Genomic DNA, 19466 nt, shown 5'->3' on the forward strand with positions numbered 1-19466 from the left:
AACAAAGGCTATCACTACATACATATATGGCTGGTGGAAAAGCTCTATGGTTACAGTTTTGCGAAAAGCCAATTTTTCCCTACTTCAAAGGAATAAATTTTATTTAACTATCATGGTGGTTGTTAAACATTGAGAAGGTACCTCCAACTCAATCCCAATTAAGAACATGATTAACCCAATCAAATTAAATTAAGTAACATGATGATGAGATTCACATGATAATCCAAGTACTAGATACTCAAGATGTCCATAACCGGGGACACGGCTAACCATGATTAGTTTATACACTCTGCAGAGGTTTGTGCACTTTTCCCCACAAGACTCGATCTCCTCCGTTGGGATTCTCGCACTTCATGGTGTTTGAGAAACGGATGACCGAGACACAGTCTTTCAGAAGCGTTAACTCTCTACTCCGGGTAGACAGTACCACCTACATTCCCTACATCTGCTAGTCTACCTCTTCAAGAACTCACACAACCTACTCAACTATGCTAGAGCCCATAATAGCTTGTGGCTGCACACGGAAGTTTCTAGCATGAATAATCTTATGATCCCTTTGAGTCTAGGTGGCGGTCCATAGGATGATCACACGGGTACTCCGAGATATCCAAAAAATACAGGCAACACTGGGTTCTCCAGGTGCCTCAATCCACCCAGTTGTTTATTTAAGTAGCCACCTTAAGTTGAACCATTAATTAACAATCTCACATCTGTCATGGAAAATTCACTCAAACCCAACCCACGTCTACGAGCATAGCATAGCAATATAAGCAAACGTAGAAGTAACTCCCAAAGGTTTGATAATAAACAGGGCAATAGGTTCCTACCTCATCAACTACTTCCCAATACCCACATGTTATCAATCCTACTCATGCAATGTTTGAGGGTTGAATCTAATGCATAAAAACTGGGTATGAAAGGGATATGATCAAAGTGTGAACTTGCCTGCAATGTTGATGAAGATGATTCGCACTCATAACGCTTGATAGTTCTACTCGTCACACTCCGTTCAATCTATCGTGAGCAAGCAATAATAACCACACATAAGCAATCACTCAAAAAAATCGGGAAGAACAAAGAAGACAGTTCGGAAAACATAAAAACAAAGCAAATAACTTTTGCAACATAAAACAATTTCTAACAGTACCAAAATTATGTGAATTTGGCCTTATCAGAAAGTTTAGGTCAAGAGCTTCGATTTGCAAAAAGAATCAACTAAATCGGAGTTACAGAACTTAAGTTATGAACAAAAGAAGTTTGAATTCAAATCTGGTCTAATTCAAATTTTAAACTTTCAAAAACATGTTTGAGTTGGATTTACTGGATAGAGGGGATCATAACGAAGACGTGGGCGTTGGTTTCGTTGGATTTGGACAAGCGAGTAAAAAGATGTGGTTGTTTGAAAAGCAGGGACTAAATGATAAGAAAACTAATTATGAATAGGTCCCTGGTGTAAAATAAACAGAAAAAGAAAATTTAAATAGCGAACGTTCGTTACAGAACGCTAACGAACGAAATCGTTCGCTAGATCTACCTAAACAGAGAACGATCGTTAAGTAACTAAACTAACTAGAAAAAAAAACTAAACCAAGAGAAAACCGAAGAAAACCGGATCGGTTTTATTACCGGTTCGGCAGCGGTTCTACACGACGGCGGTGGTTAACTCCGGCGAGATGGCGCGGGGCTCCGGCGAGGGCGGCGAGCTCCGGCGCGGCGGCGGCAGCGGGCGGAGGCTACGCGGGGCGGCGGAGGCAGCAGCGCGGGCGACGGCAGCGAGCGGCGCGCGGTGCTGCGGCGGCGAGATGCGGGAGCGGGCGGCGGCGCGTCGAGCAGAGAGGAGAGGGGCCCGGGGCGGCGCCCTTTATAGGTGGGGAGGGAGGCGCGGCTTGGGGAAGGGGTAGGAGGAGGCCGGGGCGGCCACGGCGAGCGGCGGCGGCGGCTCGGACTCGGGGAGTCTCGGTCGGGGACGACGGGCGAGCTGGGCCGCGGCCTGGCTGGGTGCGGGGCCGGCCCAGTCGGCGAAGTTTTTTTTAACAGAGAGAAAAAGAAAAGAAATAAAATATAAAATAAAATATTATATAGGTATCTAATATATCAAAAAATTTAGAAAAAGATTTTCGACAACATGAACATTTTTCTAAAGGCAAATAAAATCCTCAAAAATTCAAATAAATCAAACAGTGCTACTGCCTTAATAAAATCCAATAAAAATCATTTTAAAAATACCAAAATGATTTCAAATTTATTTCTCTCCAATTTTCTGATGTAGGGAATCATTTTACCCTAATTTCTGTACATTTTATTTTTGGAGAAAAATAATTTGAATAAAACCCAAATAACTCCGAATTAAAATAATTTCCAAGAGGACTTTGAATTTGATCCTTTGAAACTCCCAACTCATATTTCATATGTTTTGAAGAAGTCATTTTATCTTCTCTCGTGAAAATCATTGAGTTGCATAAAGTTTCGGAATTGGAAATATTTTCAAATACAATTCAAATATTTTCAAGACCCCTTGTCATTTAAATAAATGGAAGAAGTCATGTCATCTTCTCTCCAGGGTTTTGTGGTGAAAAGAATTTGAATTCATGGAGATCATAACAGCAAAAATGAAAGTTTGGGAAAGTCCTTTTATTCCCTCTCATTTAACTTTCAAAAAGTTTCGAATTCCACTCAATTTCACTCAATCAATCAAACAATCAATCCAATCTATCTGTTTATTATAACATTCCAAAATTTAGAATTTTGGGATGTTACAACGGCAGAAGATAGAGAAAAGATGAGTGTCATCCACTATGCCTCGGCCATAGGGTCTATTATGTATGCCATGTTGTGTACCAGACCTGATGTAAACCTTGCCGTAAGTTTGGTAGGAAGGTACCAAAGTAATCCTGGCATGGAACACTGGACATCGGTCAAGAATATCCTGAAGTACCTGAAAAGGACTAAGGATATGTTTCTCGTATATGGAGGTGACGAAGAGCTCGTCGTAAAGGGTTACGTCGACGCTAGCTTCGACACAGATCTGGATGACTCTAAGTCACAAACCGGATACGTGTATATTTTGAATGGAGGGGCAGTAAGCTAGTGAAGTTGCAAGCAAAGCGTCGTGGTGGGATCTACATGTGAAGCGGAGTACATGGCGGCCTCAGAGGCAACACAGGAAGCAGTCTGGATAAAGGAGTTCATTACCGACCTAGGGGTGATTCCCAATGCGTCGGGCCCGATGACTCTTCTGTGACAACACTGGAGCTATTGCCCTTGCCAACGAGCCCAGGTTTCACAGGAAGACAAGGCATATCAAGCGTCACTTCAACTCCATTCGTGAAAGTGTTCAAAATGGAGACATAGATATTTGTAAAGTACATACGGACCTGAATGTAGCAGATCCGTTGACTAAACCTCTCCCTAGAGCAAAACATGATCAACACCAGAACTCTATGGGTGTTCGATTCATCACAATGTAACTAGATTATTGACTCTAGTGCAAGTGGGAGACTGTTGGAAATATGCCCCAGAGGCAATAATAAAATGGTTATTATTATATTTCCTTGTTCATGATAATTGTCTATTGTTCATGCTATAATTGTGTTATCCGGAAATCGTAATACATGTGTGAATACATAGACCACAACATGTCCCTAGTGAGCCTCTAGTTGACTAGCTCGTTGATCAACAGATAGTCATGGTTTCCTGACTATGGACATTGGATGTCATTGATAACGGGATCACATCATTAGGAGAATGATGTGATGGACAAGACCCAATCCTAAGCATAGCACAAAGATCGTGTAGTTCGTTTGCTAGAGCTTTTCCAATTGTCAAGTATCATTTCCTTAGACCATGAGATTGTGCAACTCTCGGATACCGTAGGAGTGCTTTGGGTGTGCCAAACGTCACAACGTAACTGGGTGGCTATAAAGGTGCACTACGGGTATCTCCGAAAGTGTCTGTTGGGTTGGCACGAATCGAGACTGGGATTTGTCACTCCGTATGACGGAGAGGTATCTCTGGGCCCACTCGGTAATGCATCATCATAATGAGCTCAAAGTGGCCAAGTGGTTGGTCAGGGATCATGCATTACGGTACGAGTAAAGTGACTTGCCGGTAACGAGATTGAACGAGGTATTGGGATACCGACGATCGAATCTCGGGCAAGTAACGTACCGATTGACAAAGGGAATTGTATACGGGATTGATTGAATCCTCGACATCGTGGTTCATTCGATGAGATCATCGTGGAACATGTGGGAGCCAACATGGGTATCCAGATCCCGCTGTTGGTTATTGACCGGAGAGTCGTCTCGGTCATGTCTGCATGTCTCCCGAACCCGTAGGGTCTACACACTTAAGGTTCGGTGACGCTAGGGTTGTAGAGATATTAGTATGCGGTAACCCGAAAGTTGTTCGGAGTCCCGGATGAGATCCCGGACGTCACGAGGAGTTCCGGAATGGTCCGGAGGTGAAGAATTATATATAGGAAGTCCAGTTTCGGCCACCGGGAAAGTTTCGGGGGTTATCGGTATTGTACCGGGACCACCGGAAGGGTCCCGGGGGTCCACCGGGTGGGGCCACCTGTCCCGGAGGGCCCCATGGGCTGAAGTGGGGAGGGGAACCAGCCACTGGTGGGCTGGTGTGCCCCCCTTGGGCCTCCCCTGCGCCTAGGGTTGGAAACCCTGGGGGTGGGGGGCGCCCCACTTGGCTTGGGGGGCAAGCCACCCCCTTGGCCGCCGCCCCCCCCCCTCAGATGGGATCTCCAGGGGGCCGGCGCCCCCCAGGACCCCTATAAATAGTGGGGGGGAGGGAGGGCAGCAGTACCCTAGCCCCTGGCGCCTCCCTCTCCCTCCCGTGACACCTCTCCCTCCCGCTTGCGCTTGGCGAAGCCCTGCCGGGATCCCCGCTACTTCCACCACCACGCCGTCGTGCTGCTGGATCTCCATCAACCTCTCCTTCCCCCTTGCTGGATCAAGAAGGAGGAGACGTCGCAGCTCCGTACGTGTGTTGAACGCGGAGGTGCCGTCCGTTCGGCGCTCGGTCATCGGTGATTTGGATCACGACGAGTACGACTCCATCAACCCCGTTCACTTGAACGCTTCCGCTCGCGATCTAAAAGGGTATGTAGATGCACTCCTTCCTTCTCGTTGCTAGTAAACTCCATAGATGGATCTTGGTGATGCGTAGAAATTTTTTGATTTCTGCTACGATCCCCTACAGACAAGACGGAGCCAGGGGCCGAACCAGAGCTTCGGCCCAAGTCTTCCCGGCCCAAGAACCTTCCCCAGTGGCTTGCAGGCCTGAACTGGGCCCGTTGATCGGGTGTAACGATAAATAGACATCTCCTCCCTCTCGCTGTCTTTCGGCTAGGATTTGGACGGCTGAGGTAGGGATGGCAATGGGGACAATCCCCTATGGGGATACCTACAACATCTCCATCCCCATCTATTCCCTATCATCCCATCCCCATCCCCGTTTACATGACTGGGGATGAAATTTCCCCATACCCATGCCCCACTGGGGAACGGGGCCTCATTAGGGTCCCATCCCCATAAATAAATACTCATATACATAATATGACACCCTATAATCAACATACATAAATGGTGTTGTGCTTGTGCTGCTAATGCCTATCTAGGTCGTACTTACTTCTTGGTCATGGTGGCAGCTGAGGTGATGACGTGAGATAGGTTTAAGGTTTTTTTCAGAGCTTTTTTTTTGTTTTCGCAAGTTTGTTTGTGAATATTTTAAGGTTGACCGTTGTGTCACACTTACTAACCGGGTCCCCGATGGGTATTGGGTCTGGGGAATAGGATATCGTCCCCATCCCCGTTGTACCCTATGGGGAATAAATTAGTTTTGTAAATATCCCCATGGGGATGTTTTTCGCCCATCCCCACCCCCTAATAGATGAAATCCCCATGAGTTTGGCGGGTATGGGCCCCATTGCCATCCCTAGGCTGAGGCCGGTTGGCTTGTAACGGATAGAGGTGTGGGTGGCTGGGTGGTAATCCTCTACCGAATTCAAATTCGTAGCTCGATCTACCTCAATTCATGGCGTGAGCGAGTGGAATTCAGCGAGTAGCTCAAAAAACAAAAGGGGTCATCGAGGAAAGAAGCGAAGCCTGATCTGACGGCTAGGACGTCACGCATCTGGCGCCGGCGCCTATCATCCTCCTTTTCCCGAAAGTCTCAATTTGTTTTTGTATTGTTTGTTCATAAATATTTTGTATTGTTGATTTGTACTCGCTCCGTGGCAACTGATCCAACGAAATACGGCGCTTCCTCCGTCAAAGGAAAAAATGAACAAGAAAGAAATACGGCGCTTCCAATCACACGGTCAGAATGACTCTCCAACCACTCGGTGGAAACCTTTCGGCGGCAGGTATCTTTGTTTAACCGTCAGCGGCAGCGCAAACCATGGCGGACACACGGACGTGCACTCCGTGTTCGCTGCAGGGACGATCAGGTGACCCCTTACTTGGTCCCTTTTAGGTCGATTCGTCTTCGTGGGAAGCAACCCCTTCACCTTTCTGCTCTCCTCTCCCTCCCTACCTTCCCGAGGCCGCCGTTCCCAAGATTAGTTCACGCCATAGCTCGCTTCCCTGGAGCCCGCCGATCGCTCGGATCCTGGTCGCAGCTTGGAGATCCGGACTGGCATTTTTCCTGGTAGGTAAGCGTCGTCGTCTCTGCTCTGGAGCTACTTCTCTGATCCCAAATCCGGCTCCTCTCGAGCTATCCGCGGCTGCGGACGAATTAACCGCAAAATTTGCTGTTGCTGTCGAGCTCGTGGAGGCTCCTGCGGAATGTGGCCTCGCAGGAGTTCCACCAGCGCTGGATCTGGAAGCCAGCTTCGTGTGCTCCTGCCTGGAACGCAAAAAGTTGTTATTTTTCCCCTCCCTCCCGAAATTTCGCTGGTTTAGGTGCCCCCGTTCTCGCAAATTTTTATTCCCGGTTGTCGCTTGCGTTGCATCTGCTGGGAGAATTGAGCTGAAATGTGTGAGAGATAGTAAAATAGCCTCTTGTTGGGATGGGAATCTTGCCCTCTTCTCCCAAGATTTTAGCGAAGAGCTCTTGATTTGAGCTACCTAAGCTTCCCAGTTGTGACAGGAACACTTCTGATTGCATTTGGTGTACTTCGTGGACTCTTATCAGTTACCTTTAGATTTCTCCTTTTCTTTAATAATTTATTAGTAGTTTCGAGAAATGTTGCTATTGCCATGTCTCGATCACTAACCCTGGATCTTTGCAGGGTGGTCAGTGGCGAGAAAAAAGGTTGTTTTTTGGCTGAGTCTCTGAGCTCCGGAGGCTTCCATCTTGGATGACGTCTCCCTAAAAGGCACAATTGCAATAGTTTGACCTGCCTGCCTTCGATGCCTTTGCCGGCGGTGGGCTAAGATAAGCTGGCATACTGTCTCTGTCTGTTGAAATTTCTCAACTAGGAGGGTGATGGGGTCGTCCGGTTGCAGCTCTGAGATAGTTGAGTCCAACGAAGACTTGGGTAATGCGCCCGTTAGTGGCTCCAGCGTGCTGCATATCAATGTGAAAACTGAGGAGAAAGATGGAAGACGTCGTGGTCATCCTGTGGAAGATGAGCTCGACCAGCTTCTTAAGGCGATTGATAGCAGGACTTACTGTCGAGCACTTAGCCCCGGCCAGGCCGGGGCAGATTCTTTGTTGAAGCATGGTCAAAAGACACCTAGGTCAGGGCCATCTCAAATTGAAGTCCCTGGGATATGCTCCAAACCTGTCAATATGAAGCAGGCACTGAGAAGGCATTGCATTTCCCAGGCGTCAGAAATGGCTGCAATGAAGAGGTTGTCGATGTCGCCTGGGTCATCGAGTTCATCTGAAGCAGGGACTATCCACAGGCTTTATGCCTCCTTGATGGTTCAGAGCAGTGATGGAAGCCTTGTGCATGATGATAAAAAGAACTTGATTGAGATATCAATCACTCCAGAAAAGATTAGTAAGAATCTATCTAGAGGAACAAGTGGCTTTAGTGAAGACTGTGATTTTGAGACAGCTGATGGAAGTGCAGTCACCTCCATCCATTCTGCATCTTCTACCTCAATTGATATACAAAAGGTCAGGATCCAAGATGTCATCAGTGGTGACCCTGTAGAAAGTGAGAGCTCCATTGTGCAAAATGGAAAAACGCATAAACAAGTTTCTGCGGCTACTGATGATAGTCCATCCAGAATCCCCATATTGATCAAACCCATCACAACATCCCGGCTCGTGAAGCCAGTTTTTCGATGCAAAACCAGCAGTAAGAGTAAAATGAAAGAAGAACAACCTTCACTTGGTAATTCTTCCAATAGTACTAAATTCTGCTCTTCAAAGGAATCCATTTCCCATGTATCAACCAGCTCCTCGTCGGTGTCCAGCATTAGTAATCCCACCAGCTGTGCAGAAGGGGAGATAAATCCAGGACCAGAAAAATCTGATGAGAGGTCGTCTGAATGGCTAACATTGGAAAGAGGTGAGTGCTCCCAGAATTCGAAGAGCAGCATTAGTGAGTATGGATGTAGCACTAGTATCAGCGATGAGAGCCAATTTGGCTTATGTGGCTATAACAACAGGCCCCATATGGTGAAGGATCTCTGTTGGATAACCATTCGCCAGTTGGCGTTGCAACAGGGACCCTTAGGACTCGACAACTTTAGGCTTCTGAAGAGGCTTGGATGTGGGGATATCGGGACTGTGTATCTTGCAGAATTGGTTCATTCAGATTGCTTGTTTGCTTTGAAGGTTATGGATATTGAGTACCTGATTAGTAGGAGAAAGATGCTACGAGCACAGGCTGAGAGAGAGATACTAGAAATGCTGGATCATCCTTTTCTTCCTACTCTTTATGCCCATTTTACGACAGACAATCTCTCATGCTTAGTCATGGAGTACTGTCCGGGTGGTGATTTGCACGTTCTTCGTCAAAGACAACCCGGTAGAAGCTTCCCAGAGCCATCTGCGAGGTACATTTCATTGAGTACTTAGAACTTCACACATGAACATTCAGTATTACAGACGCCTGCATGATTGTGCATTTATTTTCTTTACTCAAAGTAATCAGTTTGCTAATCTAAACTCACCTGGTGATTACAATCTCTGACCGAGCTACCATTGCACTACTGCATGTTGGCTCGGTTTATGACAGTAGTTTTTGATGTTCCAAATTTCCTGCTTATTATGCATTATAAAATCTGCAAACATAATCATTTAGCTCTCTTCAGAGTTACAGCCTAAACACATCATGCCATTCTAACAAGACTGATCTATTATCATTTCATCTATGAGTGTACTTTTCAACTTTAAGGGTGCCACTTTGGAGAGGCGTATTTAGTAACATCATCGTACGGTTTTTCTATGTTGTAATAACTCTGTTTTGCACTTGTGTAGTCGCCATCTGTTTGTACTAATAAAATCATTGATTTGCAGGTTTTATGTTGCAGAAGTTCTCCTTGCGCTGGAATATCTTCACATGCTGGGAGTCATATACCGTGATCTTAAGCCAGAGAATATCCTCGTCCGCGATGATGGTCACATCATGCTATCAGATTTTGATCTCTCGCTAAGGTGCTCTGTTAGCGCCGTGCTCCTCCGGTCATCCTCGGTAGCAGCGAATCACCAACCAAAGAAGCTTACAAGCCCTTGTGCAGAGAGCTACTGCATCAACTCGTCGTGCCTCCAGCCCTCTTGTGCCCAAACGTCTTGTTTCAGGCCACGCCCCTGGGTACCGAAGCCTAGGAAGCCTAAATCTTCCCTGAAGGGGCTGCCTCAACTTGTTGTAGAGCCTACAGAAGCACGCTCCAATTCCTTTGTTGGCACACATGAGTATCTTGCACCAGAAATCATCAAAGGAGATGGTCACGGGAGTGCTGTTGACTGGTGGACGTTTGGTGTGTTTCTTTATGAACTTGTGTATGGTAGGACACCCTTCAGAGGTCCTGGGAATGATGAAACATTGGCAAATGTTGTTTCCCAGAATCTCCGGTTCCCGGATAACCCGGTTGTCAGCAGCAATGCAAAGGATCTCATCAGAGGATTGCTAGTCAAGGAGCCGGAGAACAGGCTGGGAACGTTGAGAGGAGCAGCTGAAATCAAGCAGCACCCTTTCTTTGAAGGGTTGAACTGGGCCTTGATACGATCTGCTGCCCCACCAGAGACACGGCCTTGCGATGTCGTGACTCTTGCGACGGTGCGGAAGAAGAAAGAAGGCAAATGTCTGGACTTCAGGAGCGCCGAGGAGCTGGAGTTTGAAGTTTTCTAGTGAGGTCTTGGTACAGTTTAGCACAATTTCTGCCGATAGTCTACAATTTTTCTGTTGAGTAGGTAAATGTTGGGGCTGTCTGTACATGGTAGATTCTTGTATGCTCAGTTGCTGCTATATTCTGTGAATAGATCACTTTTCTTAATTGAAAGGAAAAATCAGAGCCCATGGCATCATTGCCGTTGCGTCTATTGGAGGCTCCAGTTGATCTAGTGATCTCTTCCTATTGTGCAGCCGAATACTTGGAGGAGCATGCAGATCCACTGTTTCTGCTAAGGGCAAGAGGGTGATTACCTTTCCTCTCAAATGGGCGCAATAATGCATGCAAGCACTGATGTTTCACCTACAAGACTCGGACTTCTGTGAAAGGAACTCTTACAAAGACATCATTTTTCTTACTCCATATACTCCCTCCGTTAAATGTCTAAAACGCCTTACAAAAGTGAACATAGGGAGTAGGTTTTTTCTAAGAATGAAGTAGGGTTTCTTGGTGCAGTAAACTGATTTTCCAATGAAGAAGAAGCCACGAGAATGATCACAAAAACAATCAAATTATCTGTACTCCCTGCAATGTGTATCTTTGTCTTGTTCCTCCCTAGGATCCTATTGTCCAAGGCATCGCCCCTCCATGGGGCCCTATGATCAAATCATTCATATGCTTGTGCGCCAACCACATGTGGTGTTGGATCCAGAAACATGGAGATGTAACAACTGGGGTTGGACAACTGAAATCTTAAATCAGTTCTGGAGTTTGCACGATTTATGATGCGTCATATTTCGAGAAGATGCGGGAACATGTGATTTTGAACTCAAAACTCATTCCTAATGCTCGGTGAGGGTTATGCCTTGTACTCCATCCGTAAACTAATATAAGAGCGTTTAGACCATTACATTAGTGATCTAAACGCTCTTATATTAGTTTAAGGGAGTACAATGTAAGGTTCATAAAAGTAAACCAGTATTTATAAGCACTGGGTATTTATTTGTAGAGGGTAGATGTTTAATTAGGCATCCTTTCTATAGAGATAGATAAACACATATGTTAAAAAATTGATTTATTTTACAAAACATCTCCTTACACACCTAGCATTGTACCTTCTGTTGCTACTAATCGCCATGTCAAAGGAGCCTCAACGCCATGGCAATGACGATTGCTTGTGGATTTGGTCATTTGGAAGCTATAACATGACCGACAATGCCATGATTAGGGTTAACACCTTTGTTTCAGAGGTGATGATTAGGGTCCACACCTAACCACAAAGTAACCGAAACGGCAACGGCATTCCCTAAAAGAAAAGAGTAGGTTTTTCGAGACATGTCAGACACAAAGGTATCATTCACGCGAATAATACAGGAAGGTTTACTTTTTATTTTATTTTGAGGGAATATAAGAAATGTTTACTTAGTTAAACATAATCATATCGATCGAGACGAGACACCTAATCGGAAACTATGATGTAGCGTCTCCTAATCATGGCATTCTGGTCTATGTACGACCCTTTAATTATGTCCATAACTGAACAACTCAACTTCAGCGCAGATCTGAAAGTTGAAAAACTTAACGCACTTACCTTTTTTTGCTTTATTCATGGAAATCTATACAAAGAAAATTTCTTTTTTTAGGGTAATCTGTACAAAGAAAATGATGGCCATGAAAGCCTTGAGAAGGTATTATCCTATAACACTGTTGATGCAGCTCACTTTATAGCATCCAGTTGAATAGGGAAACATTGCCGGCTGGTCGTCAGGCCAAGCAATTACACCGACCGCACGCCATGTGTTGGATTAACATTGATCCAACTTACCATGCAAAGCTTCCTATGGGGACGCATGTCCTTGTCTGAGAGGCCACACACCGCCCGTCCCCTATCTTAACCTTATCTCATCACACATATCCTATTAGTCCTCTTTTCTTCCGTGAGCAAACCACTCCTTACGGACTTCCAAGCAGCGCTCTGCCCATCTCCCTTGCAACGTCTCCAACAGCTCCATGCGCTTCACCCTCTCATCACGCGTGACTAACTTCTCCATGGCGTGTTGCTCCTGTGCAGCCTCTCCCGATCTCCTCATGGGTTCTTTGAAGCTGCTGTGACATGGGTCCATGGCGCGCGAGCTCCGGGCAGGCAGCGACAAGGGGTGCTACGAACCTCACAGGGTGGGCGGCGCAAGCACGGTGACAAGGTGCTACAAGCGACGAGGGGTGCTACAATGCGGTGACCACGATGACTGGGATGCTATGAACGTGCGCTTGGTTGCTCCAAATGCGGTTACCACGTGCTACAATGGTGGTGGTCGCGAGCTGCAACCGCGTGGCCGCAAGCTGCGGCGACGCCAGGGGAGATGGGGATGTAGTGGCAGCGCATGGCGATGCTGCGACCGTGCTCCAGCAAAGCTGCGACCGGCAGCCAGGATGCTGGGATGGGTTATGGCGTCGGCCATAGCGGGACCTGCACCCGGCTACCCCTGCGATACCATCATCTGGTGAGTGGAGAAGCTACAACCACCCACACTGGGATCTATGAGCGCTGGCGTGTGATGTTGAGCCCACCCACACCAGGAGCTGCGATCGTGTCACGCCCAATATGCGACCCTATCCGAGAGGAACCCGAAGGTCCCACCAAGGATAGACCCGCATATTGGAACGCTTTTGCAAGGTGGATATCATTACATCAACATTACATAATAGATGGGGATACATACAAGGCATACAGATGCCGCAAGAATACATCAATACATCATACAAAAGAGCAACATCCGACTACGGATGAAACACAAATAGAAACTCAAACGACATCCACCCTGCTAGCCCAGGCTGCCGACCTAGAACCTATCCCCTGATCGAAGAAGAAGCAGAAAAAGAACTCCAAAACAAGTAACATCGCTCTCACGTCATGATCATCGCAAAACCTGTACCTGCAACTGGTGTTGTAGTAATCTGTGAGCCACGAGGACTCAGTAATCCCATTACCATGGGTATCAAGACTAGCAAAGCTTAAAGGGTATGGAAAAGGATAAGTGGTGAGGTTGCAGCAGCGACTAAGCAATGTATGGTGGCTAACTTACGCAAATAAGAGCGAGAAGAGAAGCAATGGAACGGTCGTGAAACTAGCAATGATCAAGAGGTGATCCTGAATTCCTACTTACGTCAAACATAACCCAGAAACCGTGTTCACTTCCCGGACTCCGCCGAGAAGAGACCATCGCGGCTACACACGCGGTTGATGCGTTTTAATTAAGTCGTGTCAAGTACTCTACAACCGGACATTAACAAAATCCCATCTGCCACATAACCGCGGGCACGGCTTTCGAAAGATAATACCCTGCAGGGGTGTCCCAACTTAGCCCATTATAAGCTCTCACGGTCAACGAGGGATATTCGTTCTCCCGGGAAGACCCGATCAGTCTCAAAATCCCGGTTTACAAGACATTTCGACAATGGTAAAACAAGACCAGCAAAGCCGCCCGATGTGCCGACAATCCCGATAGGAGCTGCACATATCTCGTTCTCAAGGCAACACCGGATGAGACATCCTACGAGTAAAACCAGACCTCGAGTTTCCACAAGGGGGCCCCGCAGTCTACTCAGTTCGGACCAGCACTTAGAGAAGCACTGGCCCGGGGGGGGGGGGTTAAAATAAAGATGACCCTCGGGAGCGCGACTCCCAAGGGAAAAAGGCTAGGTGAGGCAAATGTAAAACCAAGGTTGGGCCTTGCTGGAAGAGTTTTATTCAAAGCGAACTGTCAAGGGGGTCCCATAAATCACCCAACCGCGTAAGGGACGCAAAATCGAGAAACATAACACCGGTATGACGGAAACTAGGGCGGCAAGAGTGGAACAAAACACCAGGCATAAGGCCGAGCCTTCCACCCTTTACCAAGTATATAGATGCATTAATAAAATAAGAGATATTGTGATATCCCAACATAAACATAATCCAACATGGAGCAATCTTCATCTTCACCTGCAACTAGCAACGCTATAAGAGGGGCTGAGCAAAGCAGTAACATAGCCAAACAATGGTTCTCTAGGAAGAGTGACAAAGGTTAAAGGTTCATGTCAATTTGGGAGGCTTGAAGAGCAAGTGATAGGTGGCGCAGCATAGCGATAGAACGAAGCAACTAGCATAGCAATGATAGTAATAAGATCCAAGGTGACGGTCATCTTGCCTGAAATCCCGCTAGGAAGAAGAACGAGTCCATGAAGAAGATGAAGCCACGAAGACGAACCAAGCGTAGTCGAACGGATCCTCACGAACGCAACGAAACAGGAATTACCGAGAAGAAGCACAACCGGAAAGAAGCAAGCAACAAGGTAAACACACAACACATAAACATGACATGATGCACAACCAAGCACGATGCATGACAAAAGGCTATATGATGCTACTCATGGCAAGAGATGATGCATACAGGAGCAACACATCAAAGCAAGTTTAAATGAGGCCGGAAACAACATATAACAAATCCGGTAAGTCCTCATATGCAAATTTCGAAATTGGTCCAGATCTGAACAAACCTTAAGTTGAAGTGGTTAAACAGCAAGTTAAAATGCACCATGATGATCTACACGAAATTCTAGTCAAGTTACATATAAAGTTCATTTAGTTCAGAGCTACGGCCTAGAAGATATGAGCAAAACAAGTTAAACATGGCAAGAGGTGAAGCATAATAAAACTATCTATTTAGGCAAGTTTAAATGAGGCCGGAACAACAACCAACAATTCCGGAAAATCCTCATGTGCATTTAGCAATTTAAAGCAAACAACAATTTTAAATGTTGTTAACATGATGCGGATGACATATGCAAGTCTTATGCAATTTAAAGAAAATATTGACATAAGCATGTTATGAAGCATTTGTCACCGTGGTGGAAGAAAGGGGTGCCACGGCAACGAATCCGAAAATGATGCCACGGCAACATATCGGTTCCGGTAGCTCATTGAGATATCGGTGCAAAAGAAGCAAGTGAGCGGATGTGCGGAACTTGCTAGAGATGGTGGGGTGATCCCGGTACCGGGTTCCCACGGGTCGACGGCATGGCGAACAAGGAGGAACGTGCAATGACAACTCGGACACGATGCAAACATAGGGTGCATCTAATGCATCGCAAACATTCGTTTTCGGAAGGTCATCTCGGCGGTTATACCTTTGAAGCATGCATCTTCGGAACGGATCAAGTTCGTCGAAGGAAGTAGTGGTCCATGGGCCGTAGTGGAAGTAGTTGTTCTCGCGACGGTAGTCGAAGTAGACGTTCACGGGTCATCATGGGAAGTAATCATACACGGCGACGGTAGTTGTACACGTCCGGAGAGGAACTTGTCGCATCCAAGTCCTTCGGGGCGAAATGCACGTCGACGATAGTCCTTCTAGGTAGGAAACGATAGCTGAACACGGTTCGTAGATGTTCATGTCGCCACAGTCGTTTGGGTCTTGGAATGATGGTAGTCATTCACTTGACGGCGGTAGACGAACTTGGCGGTCCTCGTCGTCCTCTCGGCCTTGACGGTGATGAAATGGAACGAGATGGTCGTGGTACTTGGTGTCCAGTGAAGCAACCTCGCGATGCACAGTTGCAGTGGTGGTCTTGGAGGTTCGTGACCGGGGCGTGGAGAAGGAGTTGCGGACGGGAGCGACTGGAGATGGCGGATGCAGGGGGCTCAGGGCGAGAGCAGTAGATAGAGGCTCGGGCTCCTCGAGCCATGGGGATGGCCGGAAACAGGCAGCTGCAGGAGGCCAAGGGGAGCGGCGGGGTCGACGGAGTGACAGACGACAGAGCAGGGCCTTGGCGGCTTGGCTGGAGGATCCTGGCGGTCGGAGGTGATGAAACACGCAGGGACGACGAAGCATGGAGCGGCAATGGGGCGGCAACCGGTAGCGGCTCCGGTGGCCGGCGGACTTGGAGCTCCAGACGAGGCGGAGAAGCGATGGCGCGGGCACGGTGCCATGGCGAGGCGACGACGCCGAAGATGGCGCGACGGGCGGCGGCCGTTGCCAGAGGCGGGGAGGCCCGCTGCTCTGGTGGGACACGCGATGGAAGGCGCCATGAGGAAGGAGGGATCAAGGAGAAGAGCTCTTCTCCTGTGTGTGTGGCGGCGGCAAGGGAACGAGAGGGAGAGAGTGGAGAGGACGAGAGATGGGATCGATCGGGCTAGGTTTGGAGCTGGAGCGCGGCTGGGCCTAGGGATGGGCCTTAGAGGCCGGCCCAGTAGAGAGGGAAGTGGCGAGAGGCCTGGCGGCTGGGCTCTCTCTTCTCTCTCTCTCTCTCTTATTTTCTAAGAAACAGGAAATAACAAAGAGGAGAAGGAGAAGAAAGGAGGTGTTGGGGAAGAAGTTTGACACGCGGATAATCTTCCTGGATTCGCAAAAATGCGCTTGGTCTGAGAAAATAGAAGTTGGCATGAATGCAAGATTGAAATTCAAACACATTTGAATTTAATTCAAATGGTTTGAACTAGGACAAGGTTTAGGAGTGGCCAAAATGTTGAGATTTTTGGTGGAGCTCCGGAAAGTGAAGAAAGAATTTATGGGAAAAGTTTGAGGTCAAGAATATTGAGATAGAAAAGGCATGGAATTAAATTGCACGTGTGTTATGGTGAACTCCAATTAATGGAATATTTTAATATAGCTCCCTAATAATATTGGGAGGATAAATGTTATAAAGAGAAATCACCATGTGCATTTCCCTCGATTTAAATGGATCGAAGATCCATGCAATTTACTTAGTTGAGTTTTTTTTAAAATTAAATGACATGATGGCATGATGACATGATGCAATGCAAAATAAATAGAGCAAGCAAAAAGAAAAACACGGTGATCACGAAATATATGGAAGTCTTCTGGAGCATCGGTCTTGGGGCGTCACAGATCGCCTGTGAAAGAACCTACAACCCGGCGCTCGGAGTGCTAGAACCGTTGGTGCGCAGAGTTGCAATTGCCTGCACCAGAAGCTACGATTTCATGTTTGATGTGTCAGCACTGATGTCCGACATGCTGGAACTCGCGCCCGACGAAATGGTAGAAACAGTGCCCGATGTAGAAGACTAGGTTTAGGCCGTGCAACACACAATGCATTGATCGGGTGCACTAGGCACATATATAAGATGTACAAGACGGGGCCACAACCTCAACTATACAGGAAAACTAGGAGGTGGGCCTACGACACAATATACATGCACAAATATATTCAACACCCCCCCCCCCCCCCGCAGTCGAAGCGTCGCCAGAGACACAGAGACTGGAACGAAACTCCTCGAAGGTGGAAGTAGGCAGTCCCTTAGTCATCACATCGGCGAACTGTTGTGCGGTCGGAACATGAAGAACCCGAATGCGTCCAAGGGCTACCTGTTCACGCACAAAGTGGATGTCCAGCTCGATGTGCTTCGTCCGGCGATGATGAACGGGGTTGGCGGGAAGATACACCGCAGAGACGTGATGTCGCTTGAAGCTACGTCGGTATTTCCCCAAAGAGGAAGGGATGATGCAGCACATCGGTGTTAGGTATTTCCCTCAGATATGAAGCCAAGGTTATCGAACCAGTAGGAGAACCAAGCAACACAACGTAAACAGCCCCTGCACATAGATAACAAATCCTCGCAACCTGACGAGTTAAAGGGGTTGTCAATCCCTTCCGGGGTACGGCGCCTCAAGTGGCAAACGGATGTGAGATAAATTTGTAGTAGATTGATAGATCGAACACCAAATAAAATAAATAGAAATAAAACGCAGCAAGGTATTTTTGGTTTAATAGATCTGAAAGTAAATGCAAGGAAAAACTAGACCGTAAAGGAAAATATATGAGAAAGAGACCCGGGGGCCGTAGGTTTCACTAGTGGCTTCTCTCGAGAAAAAATAGCAAACGGTGGGTGAACAAATTACTGTTAGGCAATTGACAGAACTTCAAATACTCATGACGATATCTAGGCAATGATCATTATATAGGAATCACGTCCAAGATTAGTAGACCGACTCCTGCCTACATCTACTACTATTACTCCACACATCAACCGCTATCCAGCATGCATCTAGTGTATTAAGTTCATGGAAAAACGGAGTAATGCAATAAGAACGATGACGTGATGTAGACAAGATCTATCTATGTAGAGATAGACCACATCATTTTATCCTTAGTAGCAACGATACATACGTGTCGTTTCCCTTTCTGTCACTGGGATCAAGCACCGTAAGATCGAACCCACTACAAAGCACCTCTTCCCATTGCAAGATAAATAGATCAAGTTAGCCAAACAAAACCCAAATATCAGAGAAGAAATATGAGGCTATAAGAGATCATGCATAAAAGAGATCAAAGAAACTCAAATACTTCCATGGATATAAAAAGATAGATCTGATCATAAACTCAAAGTTCATTGATCCCAACAAACACACCGCAAAAGAGTTACATCATATGGATCTCCAAGAGACCATTGTATTGAGAATTCAGAGAGAGAGAGAGAGATGAAGCCATCTAGCTACTAACTACGGACCCGAAGGTCTACAAAGAACTACTCACGCATGATCGGAGAGGCACCAATGGAGGTGGTGAACCCCATCCGAGGTGGTGTCTAGACTGGATCTGGTGGTTATGGACTCTGCGGCGGCTGGATGAATATTTCGTCGACTCCCCTAGGGTTTTTGGAATATTGGGGTATTTATAGAGCAAAGAGGCAGACCGAGGGGGGGGACCCGAGGTGGGCACAACCCACCAGGGTGCGCCTGGGCCTCCTGGCGCGCCCTGGTGGGTTGTGCCCCCCTCGGGGCACCCCCAGGCGCAGCCATGGCCCATTACGTTCCTTCTGGTCCAAAAAACTCTCCGTGGAGTTTCGTTGCGTTTGGACTCCGTCTGATATTGTTTTCCTGCGATGTAAAAAAAAGCATGCAGAAAACAGCAACTGGCACTTGGCACTATGTAGGTTAGTAGCAAAAAATGATGTAAAATGACTATAAAATGATTATAAAACATCCAAGATTGATAATATAACAACATGGAACAATAAAAAATTATAGATACGTTGGAGACATATCATCATCCCCAAGCTTAACTCCTACTCGTCCTCGAATAGGTAAGTGATAAAAACAAATTTTTTGATGTGGAATGCTGCCTAACATGTCATATCATATTATTTTTCTTTATAGCATGGACATTTGGACTTTTATGTGATTCAAAGCAATAGTCTAGTTTTGACATAATAATTTAGACACCCAA

The 19466-nt window shown here is 46.7% G+C and overlaps 1 protein-coding gene across 3 annotated transcripts; it reads left to right on the top strand.

Annotated features, from left to right (window-relative positions):
• The first annotated feature begins 6430 nt into the window (after positions 1–6430).
• LOC123120001 (serine/threonine-protein kinase D6PK) lies at positions 6431–11025 on the top strand. 3 transcript variants are annotated; one of them, XR_006459213.1, is made up of 4 exons: positions 6431–6667; positions 7247–8969; positions 9433–10326; positions 10499–11025. XR_006459213.1 is itself a non-coding variant. In XM_044539988.1 (3 exons), the coding sequence occupies exons 2-3, from the start codon at positions 7444–7446 to the stop codon at positions 10262–10264; spliced, it is 2358 nt and encodes a 785-aa protein (XP_044395923.1). In that variant the 5' UTR covers positions 6431–6667; positions 7247–7443; the 3' UTR covers positions 10265–10472. The 3 variants fall into 3 exon arrangements, 2 of the variants coding, with proteins under 2 accessions (XP_044395923.1, XP_044395924.1); XM_044539988.1 differs by lacking the exon at positions 10499–11025 and having other exon boundaries at positions 9433–10472; XM_044539989.1 differs by lacking the exon at positions 10499–11025 and having other exon boundaries at positions 6435–6663; positions 9433–10472.
• Positions 11026–19466: the final 8441 nt, after the last annotated feature.

This window comes from Triticum aestivum, chromosome 5D, assembly GCF_018294505.1.
Source record: "Triticum aestivum cultivar Chinese Spring chromosome 5D, IWGSC CS RefSeq v2.1, whole genome shotgun sequence".
NCBI lineage: Eukaryota > Viridiplantae > Streptophyta > Magnoliopsida > Poales > Poaceae > Triticum > Triticum aestivum.